Source organism: Orycteropus afer, unplaced genomic scaffold (genome assembly GCF_000298275.1).
Source record: "Orycteropus afer afer isolate SDZICR_OR568_19922 unplaced genomic scaffold, OryAfe1.0 scaffold00174, whole genome shotgun sequence".
Taxonomy (NCBI): Eukaryota; Metazoa; Chordata; class Mammalia; order Tubulidentata; family Orycteropodidae; genus Orycteropus; species Orycteropus afer.
In genome coordinates, this window is record NW_006921761.1 from 1,771,454 (window position 1) to 1,782,427 (window position 10,974).

Here is a 10,974-nt window from a genome sequence, read left to right on the forward strand (position 1 = left end):
TTTTTCACCGATCCCTTCAGTGCAGCTTGGACTTCTTCCTTTGGTCCCAGTGGTTCTTGATTATTGCTGCCTCTTAAAACGGCTGAACATCGACATCTTCATTTTGGTATGGTGACTCTTGTGTATTCCTTCCATCTTCTTTTGGTGATTTCTGCATTGTTCACTATTCTGCCCATAGAATCTCTCTTTATGTATTTTGAGGCTTGCATTGTTAGTTCAGTTCTTTCGGCATGAGAAATGCCTAATGTGTTCTTTTCTTTTGGTTTTCTAGCTCCAGGTCTTTGCACATTTCATTACACTTTACTTTGTCTTCCCAAGTCACCCTTTGAAATCTTCTGTTCAGCTCTCTTATTTAATCATTTCTTTCATTCCCTTTAGCCACTCTCCACCATTCAAGAGCAGGGTACACAGTCTCTTCTGACAACCATTTTGGTCTTTTCTTCCTTTTCTGTGTTTTTAATGACCTTCTGCTTTCTTCATGTATGATGTTCTTGATGTCATAGCATGACTTGTCTAGTTTTCACTCACTGGTGTTCATATAACCCTGGAGTTATATACTGGACTTATAATTCTAAGGTATCTGACCAAGCTGGCAACCCTATATTTATGAACAGTGCATTATTCGATTTGCAGAGTTTTAAAAAATCATGAGCGATTGCAAATATGCACCTAAATGTAGGACTAATGAGAATCTGTAGTCACTACTTGGTGTTATCAAATCATAACAGTTTACCTTAATTCACGTTTGTTTTTCCCTCCAGAACTACAGCATTACTAACATAACTGAAATCCTCTGTGTGTGTGTCCCCTTCCAGAAGGCATCACTGTCCCAAAGCTGGTGGCTACCACTCTCATATGTTTTTACATTCTTACTATTTGTATATGTTCAAATAAACAACAGCGTTAGTTTGAAGTTTTCAGATTGTATGAGTATGGTATCGTTCTGTAAATATTTTTAAATTGTTTCAAAAAATAAGTTGGCTAGTGTTTCCTTGAATTATGTTTCTGAATAAAGGGTTGCAAAAATCTCCTTATAAAGCTAACTCAGTGTGGCATATTCTGATGGTGGTGGTGGTGGGGTGGAGGGTGGTGTGTTGATTACAGATTCAATTTAATAGTTATTAATTCATGCAGATTTATTCTTCTTGAGTCAGTTTGGTTAGTTTCTATTTTTCTAGAGAATTATTTACCTACATTATTAGACTTAACCTCAAACTTTATCAAGTTTCTTGAAGTTTATAAAGTCTTCTCTTGTAATTAGAAATTACACTGTATCATAAGTTATTTACACTTTTCATTCATTGTTTAGTTTTTGCTTTTTTCTTTTAGTAGTTTTTCCAGAAGACTGGAAAAGAAAGTGTTTTCAAAGAACCAGCCTTTGGCTTTGCTGCTCCTGGTGTTTCGTTTTCTATTTCTGTGATTTGGGTTCTTGCCTGCATTCCTTCTTTCTTTACGTTACTCTGTTGTGGCATTCTGGATCTCTCCGTGCTGTCTTGGGCCCTGACAGTTCTAAGGGAGACCGATACGGCAGCAGAAAGAACTGCTTTTCTGTGCTGTTGTCACGGCGGCTCCAACCTCCCAGGAAAAGAGCCTCCTCATCAAAGACTTGGTTCTAAAATTCTAACCATGCAACAGTAACAGCACATTATGATTACAGAAGGTCCTAGAGATCTTCACACACTCATCTAGTAGCCACTCCAGCAGAATCTTCAATACTCCAGTTCCTGCTTATCCTCTCAACTCTCCTGTAGTTGTCCCTTCATACAGTAACCACTGCCTCCCATCACCGTTTCCCTCCTGTGGCACCTCCCCACTTAGAGAGACTGGAATTAAGGAAGGACAGCATCACCATCTTCTTGGAATAGCTTCACATGAAAAAGCTATTCAATACTAATGCCTGCAGAGCTGAAATTTCTGAAAACTGGAGGCCAAGGGTTCGCGGGTGTGTCTGATGGCCTGTTCTGTCCGGTCCAGAATGATATGACTATACAGAGCACTCCAGTTTCAGAAACACCCTCCAGAGCTGAATGTAAATTACATCTTGACTCTCCACACTGCGGCTCCCCTCCATCAATACACACAACTAACAGTCGGTGATACAATGTACCTACCCCTCTGGATTAGCCACGCCACTGATCATCAGTGTGGACAGAGCAGAGCTCTTCATCTATGGCAGTGACGAAGCTGCCAAACCTGCTTTATTGTAAACACGTTGTTGTTGTTGTTATGTACCGTCGAGTCGGACCCGACTCATAACGACCCCACCTTGGGTTTCCGAGGCAGTTATCACTATGGAAGTAGATTGCCCCATCTTCCTTCCGAGGAGTGGCTAGTGGATTTGAATAGCCAGCCTTCTGGTTAGCAGTCAAGTGCCTTAGGCACTATGCTACCAGTGCTCCTTATTTTAAACATACAATTATCTAAATCTAGATTTCAGGGGATAAATTCCAAACACTTTTAACATAGTTCCTATCTATGTTAACAGCCAGTAACTAGTAAGCAGTATGAATCCAACTATCATTGTTTTTTCTGTAACTGAACCAATATAAATGCTGAAATTATACCCCTTTGCTTTAAAGAGGTGGCCAAGGGAAACTGGACATCTACACAATTGGCTAGTGGCCTGCTTAAGTGATTACGTTCCCTGAAAGGTGTGTGACCCCATCATCATCCCAATGTTGGCAAAGAGGAGGAACACACGGAGCAGTCAATGATCTCGAGATGGTATTCTGTACAAGCAGTAGTTTCTAACTAAGTTTTCAGTGTGAGCTCTATGGACGTGAAACAAGTACACTCTAGGATCTCTCTGATAACACAGCCACACCATGGATTCGATCAGCAGGGCACAGCGTCCATGTGTCAGTGCTGTCCAACTCTGCTTTTGAGATGAAGAAACCGAAGACCAGAGGAGAAAGGGAGAAACCAATCACATGGTTAAGTGAGTGGCAGAACAAAGGTCAGAAGTGAGGATCAGAACCTCATTCTAGCTCTCCTACCCTCCTACCTCTTAAACCCTGGCACTCAGCTGCCCCAATCTGGAAGAGAAACGCGTATGTTCACGGACTCTGTCCAGTACTTACTTGCTTTGGGAACCTGCTTCTCCCAGCCTCTTTGTTTTTCCCTCCACTACAAAGCTCCTGCCCTAAGGTCTACACCAACGAAGAGTGCCAGTCAGAATTCAGGAGGTGACCTGTGATAACACCCCATGTGTTGCTCTTACCCCTACCCATTTCCATAATTCCACCTCCTGTTCTCAGATCAAGACTGACTGGATATTAGGCATCTTGGTTTCCAGGCTGTCAGAAGTGCATCTGGTGACCAAGGGGTGTACTTCTCCACAGGGTTTTCCTGGCTTCTCCCGTTAGTGGCCTGAGTCCCAGGCAAGAACTCTGCCTCGCAGGGGCCTATGGGGTGCTAAGGTGGGATCTTTTTCCACCCCTTGTGGCACTGCCTTCCCTCCTCGGTGTCAAGACTCCCTGACTGCACAGGCTCTGACCCTGCTGTTGCACTGTGCCTCTGGAGGAGACCCTGGTGTCTTATACTTAATGGGGCAAAAGCAGTTCTGCTCTGACACCTCAGCATCCAGAACATCCCAAGGCCGACCTCTTCAGTTGGTGCTGGAGAGTGTGCTAGATGAGCAGGCAATTCTGGCTTTGGAGGCGGGCAGGGCAAGCCGATAATGGAGCACCATTAGTGTTTTCACTAGTGAGTGATGCAGACGGAACTCAACACAGTACCAGGAATGGCTGGAGGTACTGGAGAACTAAGGATGGAATCCAAACTCATGAGCTGCCTGTGTCCAAGGAAGAGTTACTATAAGCACTCACGAGAACTGCTAGCATTCTGCTGGCCACTGCTGTGAATGCATTCATGTCAGCGTGACCTATTTATGTGGCTGCAACGATTGTGAGGATGGTGCAGGACCGGGCAATGTTCCGTTTTTCTGTACACAGGGTCGCTATGAGTCAGAGCCGACTGGGTGGCACCGAACAACAACATAACAGCTTGTTTATGGACCTTTAGACGATTAGAGCAAACATGTTCTGGGAGACGGCAGTCTGGCAGGGACGAGAGAAGCACACTCAGTCTTCCCTCGGAGAGGATTTCAGTTGACACAGCAGCATGCATTCAGCGTGCTATGCCTTCCAAGCTCATCTTTCAGTAACTGCTCCCTGAACAACAGAACATCTTATGCCCAGATGCCAATCAAACTTACGTGTCCGTAGTGGCCTTTCTGTGCGCAGTTGTAGCAGTACACTAAAGCTGACTGTCCGGAAGGGGTCTTCGGCTTTTTAGGTGGTCCTGGTGTGGTCTGTGACACGATGGTGAGAAGTGGGGTTGATTAAATGTCAGAAGAAAATGAAAACCTCACCCTCTCCCGAAGAGCTCCTCTTAGGTAGGGAAATCCTTAGAAAAACTGCTCTCTAGAGGTTGTGGGGACCCCGTGCTCAGATGACTCTGAGTATCGGCGTGTGTGACACAGTGACAGTCTTTAAAACACAGTTACCATCAATGTGCGCTTTTCTCATCCTCCTCACCTCCTCCCTCCCTCTTTCCACTGGGCCTCGCGTCCAACCCTGTCTTAAGCACTTCAGGTAAGAGAGGACTAAATGGGCCAGAACACGAAGACGTAGCCACAGAGAACAAGGTCAGCAGAGACGGAACTGGACAAGACGCCAGTGGAGGCTATGGGGACCCACTGCTGCATGGGGTGGGGGGATGGTCAAGGAACGTTTCCCTGGAGGTGCCCAACTTAGATTTACTCTTGAAGAATTAGGCATAAGTCAAATGGTGCATCCTAGGCAGGGGGACAGCATGGACAATGGCCTGAAACTAAGAAGGCCTAGAGGTTGACACGGCCGAAAGCACGGAGCCAGGTGTAGTGAGAAATATGGCTGGAGCAAACAGGGCAAGACAATGGAAGGACTTAAAAGTCGTGTTAAGGAGCTTGGGTTTGACATGGTTTTAAATGTAGAAGCAGAACAGTTAGAATTGCTTTTTTGAGAAACCATTTTGGCTTGTAGTTATAAGGAGGGTGAATATCAGCAAGAGGAAGTTAGAAACAGTGAGAAAGGCCAATGAGCATTAGAAATTCCAGGGGAGATGATGAGGGCTTAAACTAACAGAGCCACGAGAGAACAAGTTTCAAAAATGCACTGGGAAACACAACTGCATCTCTCGGTCACTGAAAAGCTGTGGGGAATGAGAGCGAGGCAAACTTGGGGTGGTCTCCAGACTTCTAACTTGGGTGGTTTCTAACTTGAATGGGTGGTTTAGAAAAGGCAGGAGGAGAAGGAGCCAGTTTAGAGGGAAAGACGGAGAAGTCTGTCTTGGGTGTTGAGTATCGAGGTGGAGATATCCAGCAGTAGTGTCCATGTAAGCTGAAACCTTAGTGAGTGTGTCTGAGCTGAAGAACAGGTCTGAAAGTAATTGTCGAACAGTAGCCAGTGCAAGAGTGGCAGTAGGATGGGGCCCTGAGCACAGCCACACTTAAGGGGCAAGCACTTAAGGAGTCTGTGAAAGGGAGAAGGAAGGAATAAGGATGCAGGAGAATACAGGTCCAGACTTCAACAGAGTAGCTGCAAGGGTACTACGTTGAATAAGCAGAAACCTAGTGACTGCAGGACTGAGAAACGTCCATCAGATGAGACGACTGCTCAGATGAGCTTCTGGAGAGAACTGTGAAATCCTGGGAGGGCAGGAGCTGAAGAGTGATGTGCACGGTGGTGGCACAGCTACAGAGAACAGGGAAATGACTGTCAACAAAAGCTGCTAGGACGTAAGCTGTATGATGGCTACTTCCAGTGGGGGTATGGCAAGTAAGACACGGAGTTTGGAGGTGGCGACAAACGTCCTTTTCTTGAACATGGCAGTGGATGCTTCGGTGGGTGTTATGTAAATAATTGGTTAAACTGTACACACATACTTCATGCACTTCTCAGTGTGTATATTACATTTTACAATAAAAAATGCTAAAAAAATAAACAGACGTTATTTTTCGAAGCATGGATGAGAAGGGGCGGAATAATACTGGCAATACCAGCAGGGACTGGTGGGGTTCGTTTCTGGAAGGAGAGGGACTGTGGAGGAAAGTGCCAGTAGAGATGTACAATTTGAAAAAGGGGGGAAACAAAGACGATGAATAGAGCAAGACCCCCCAGGAGGCGGTGACCTTCAATAAACAGCAAACAAAACAACCCAAACTCACTGCCGTCGAGTCGATTCTGACTCCTGGCAACCCTAGAGGACAGAGCAGACTGCCTCGTAGGGTTCCCGAGACAATCTTTCCAGAAGCAGACTGCCTCATCTTTCTCCCACAGACTGGCCAGTGGGGTCAAACTGCTGACCTGGTTAGCAGCTCAATAACCACAGTGCCTCCAGAGCTCCAGGACTTTAAGTAGAGAAGTCTAATTCTTTTCTTCCTTAGAAATTATTAGGAAAGAAATAAGGATGGGAATAAAAATGGGTAAGTTTACAGTATTTTTATGTAAATAATGTACATGGTACACGTTTCTGCCAATTGCGCACTCCCCTGAAGGCATTTTCATAAGCATGCTATACTGTTTTTTTTTTTTAAAACATGTTGCTGTTAAAAAACAAACAAAACAAACAAAAACAATTTAGCATAGCATGCTTACAAAAACACCTTGTGGGGAGGGCATGATCGGCAAAAACGTATAATATGAGTGTTACTTGTGTGAAAATACCATACTTCTTATGCTCTTCACTGGGGTCCTATAACAGTGCTAGTTTGCCTACTAATTTTGGGTTGTTGTTTAATGTGGCAGATAGGTGATTTGTGTGGGTTTTAGTTTGTTGATATAAGAAAACAATCTATAGATTATAAAAATCTTCAAACAATTTTACTTCCACTTCTTCCTAAAAGTCTCAGCTCCTAATTCCTAACACAGAGAACTAGAGGAAAACAATAAACTGAAAAATCTTTTCTACTGAAAATAAGTACAAATGTGAAAAGAAATGGAATTTCCAACTTCAGCTATTATCAACTGGGATTTAATCAAAGACACAACTAACATATGTCTCATCTCTCCAGTGAAAAAGATGGTTCATAAATTAAGATTATCTGAATGACAGTTTTAAAAAGGCTGCACACAGGCATGCATCACTCATTGCACACGTTTGTTCAGGAAGTGGAGCACGGGGAAGACAGGAAGGTAGAAGAGATAAAGTCCCAAGTTAGAAGAAGTCAGAACTCATAAATGGGTTAAATAAGATGAAGACTACAGAAATCCCACTGCACTCAGAAATTGGGAGTCGTTGGCAAGGGGAAACTGTTCCGAGAAGTTTGATTTGCAGGGTCGAGGAACACGCTGGATAGGAATGGTTTTGTATAAGAAGAAAGATGTATTGTTCCAGGGCCACGCAATTCAAAAGTGAGCAAGACAAAAACCCTTGGTCCTAGCTGCAGAGGGGGAAAGTAGGGACAAACAAGCAAAAATGACCCCCCTACACACACACGCAAAAAAATGATCCGACAGTGCTAAACAGTATGCAGACAATTAAGAGAGTGATGGGAATGAGGGTCACTGGAAGTGACCGAGAATGAGTCACTGGGGAGCCCCTCAGTGGGGGGTTGTAATAAGAAAAAATCTGGTGTGTAATGACTGAGGAGACAGCGTCCCAGGCGTAAGGCAATAGTGCATAGCCTTAAGGTGAGAAAAAGCTTGTCATATCTGAGGATTTGAGACAATAATTGTGAACTTGTGAGTGCAGTGGGTGAAGGAAGGGTGAAAGGAGTGGAGATCCCGGCAGTGGGGAGAGGCTAGATCATTTAGAACCCTGTACGTCAGGGTCAAGGGCGGAGATCTAGTTCAGGTGACGGGGGACGCCAGTTTAGGGTTTGAAGCTAATGACAGATGTTGAACAACTAGTTGGTGACTATTAACAAGGACTATAACAATAAATATTCTTTTCCTCAAAATAAGAACTGCTCTCCAAAAATGTTCATATACTTTTCTACATTTGTTTGTGCAAAAATAAGACATACTTTATCTTTGAAACAAGAATTCCACACTTATTGATGAAAATAAAGTGTGCCCACTGTGTTTATTCCATGAGAACAAGAGACCCCATCAACCTGAATCCTACACGAAGGAACACAATGAATCAGGAAGTAATGACTAGGGTGGTGGTGAGAACCAAATTCACAGGGATTGTCAGTCACTGGAATGACTTGACTGGCTTGGATACACTTGAGGACTTCTGGGCTGGGCACCACCGGCTTCTCCTTCAGGGAACTGAACACAGTGAGGGCTGCGCTGGTCAACGACTGCCACTTGTTTCCAAACCCAATGCTCCTGCTTCCCACTCTCTACTCTACTTCTTCTTTTTCTTCAAAAAATGAACACCTACTGTATTCTAGAACACTAAATGGTTTACTCTTTGTGCCTCCCCAGTGCTAGAAGGTAAGCCGCACAGGGCAGGGATCTTCGTTAAGTCCACTAAGTGTCTCTATGCCAAGAATACACAAGAGGCGTGGGCATCTATGGCCCTCAGGGAAAATCCAGATTGTTTTCATATTGCCCATGGGATAAGAAGGGTTTCACAGTTCTAATTGGTTGAAAAAGATTTTTACAAAGAATATTTTTCAATACATGAAATTCAAATTTCAGTGTTCATTAATAAAATTTTATTGGAAGAGTTGCACACAGTTGTTCATATGCTATCAACGGTTGCTTTTTTGAGTAGAGAAGGAAACCAGATGGCCTGTTGAGCTATACTATTTATTTTCTGGTCCTTTATAGAAAAAGTTGACTGACCTCTGACCTAGAACATAGTAAGTGCTCAACAATTAGGTGATGAATGATTAGATGTTAAGGATTCCCAAGTTTTACATAGATGTTCAGAGGAGATCCAAACACTGGAAATCTCTGCTACTGACTGAGAATATAAGACAAAAGCTTTAAAGAATTTCTCTGAATTGGCTAAGTTTCAGGCAGTAACTGGTAGTCCCAATATATTTATCCCTTAGACAGAATTATTCACTCGAAAAGGCTACTGAGCTTGCACTATGCGAAAAGCATTGTAGTAGATACTGTGAAGAATACAGAGATAAATGAGAACTCTAAAAAGACAAAATGGAAAATGTGGTAAAGACCTTAAGAGAGAAATGAACTACGCACGCTAGGGTTTACCAAGTGTCTTCGTTATCCAGTGTCACTGTAACAGAAATACAAGTGGATGGCTTTAACAAACAGAAATTTACTCTCTCACCACTTAGGAAGCCAAATTCGAGGTGTCAACCCTAGGGAAAGGCTTTCCTCCCTGGTGGCTCTGGGGGAAGGCTTCCTCTCAACGTTGGTGGGCACGAGGTGGTGGCGCTCATACATGACTGCCACTTGTTCCAGGCCCATGCTCCTCATCTCCACCCTCTACTCTCATTTTTTTTTTTTTTTAAATCTTGGCAATCTCCACGTGTTCTAGTTCCCAGTCTTCCTCTAGATCTAGGAGCTTCTCAGCACAGCAAGCCCAGGTCCAAAGGACATGCTTGCTCCTGGGTCTTCCTTCTTGGGTGTGGTCAGATCCCTCTTCTGTCTGCTTACTTCCCTTTCCTTTTCTCTCTTGTAAGATAAAAGGTACGACTCAAATAAGGTTGAGACTTGAGGACTTGAGTAAGGGTGGTAAAGTATGGGACTTGAATCTCACCTTTTTGTAAGACTGAGACTCCAGAAACAACCTACCCTAATCCCGCCTCATTAAGATATGGAGGTTAGGATTTATAACGCATATTATAAAATGGAGGATAATAACATCAGATCATAAAATGGAGGACAATCACATACTGGGAATCATGGCCTAGCCAAGTCAACACAGTATTTTTTGGGGACATAATTTAATCAATGACTCTAAGTAGGAGCTCTAGTGGCGCAGCACCTAAGGCATCTGACTGCTAGCCAGAGGCCGATGGCTCAAACCCACCAGCCGCTCCGCAGAAGGAAGATGGGGCAATCTACGTTTGTAAAAAGTTACCACCTTGGAAACCCAATGCGGGTCGCCATGAGTCGGAATCAACTTCACAGCAGAGGGCTGGGCTGGAGCAAGGATGTATCACATATGCAGTTCCTATTAAAGAACTGCAGTGTTGTCATTCTTAGATGCTGTTAGGACAGAGAATAAACCCTATCTCTTGCTACTACTGAATGTTAGATGAACTTTTCCCTCCTGTAATGGTTTTGAGCCAATTACACACTTGTGGTATAAAACGTGAAAAATACTAACAGTCTGTCTACCTCCCACTTCTATTCTTCAGGCCCTTAGCTCCCCTCCTCAGAGGCAACCACTGTCACCAGTTTCTTGGATTCTGCCAGAGAACCTCCAGGCTTATGCAAGTGCATGGATGTATGTGTGTGTTGTATGAACATATCTATGTAAGTATATGTACTCGACCTATTCAAAGACAAAGTATGGAAGGAAAGGATTTCAAGTATTGGGAACGATCAAGTGCAAAGTCATGAAATTATCTTAAGAGCCAGATGCTCTGACAGAGTACATCAGTTATGCACTGCATTTTGGGATTACGTTCTCATCGTGGCTCGACTGCACACTAGCTACGAGACCTGTGTCAAGTTCCTTCGACACTGTTTGCTTCATTTTACGTATCTGTAGAATGGTGACTGTAATAGTCACAGTCCATCCTCATAGCACTGCGGTGAGGCACACAGGAAGTATATTCACCCCACACAACCTACAAGGAAAACTCAACCAGGTGATGACTTCCTCCTCTAGGGGGCTTCCAGGACACCACACTCTTGGTCTCCCCTCTCTCTCACTGCCTGTTTCTTCTTAAGCTCCCCTGGCAGTTCCCACCCGCCTCCCTGGCCTCCACACTGGAGTGCCCAGGGCTCAGTCCTTGTATGGCTGCTCTTCTCTATGGATATGCACTCTGTTGGCGCTCTCATTTAATCTCATAGCTTTGTTGTTGTTGTTTGCCGTTGAGTCGGCCCCGACTCATAG

At 44.0% G+C, this 10,974-nt stretch overlaps 1 protein-coding gene across 1 annotated transcript in view; it reads right to left on the reverse strand.

Annotated features, from left to right (window-relative positions):
• Window positions 1-10,974, reverse strand: part of ZCCHC7 (zinc finger CCHC-type containing 7) — a 261,868-nt gene that overhangs the window by 14,660 nt on the left and 236,234 nt on the right. Inside the window, 1 exon segment of the mRNA XM_007947000.2 lies at window positions 4,217-4,312. Coding sequence (XP_007945191.2) covers window positions 4,217-4,312 — 96 coding nt within the window.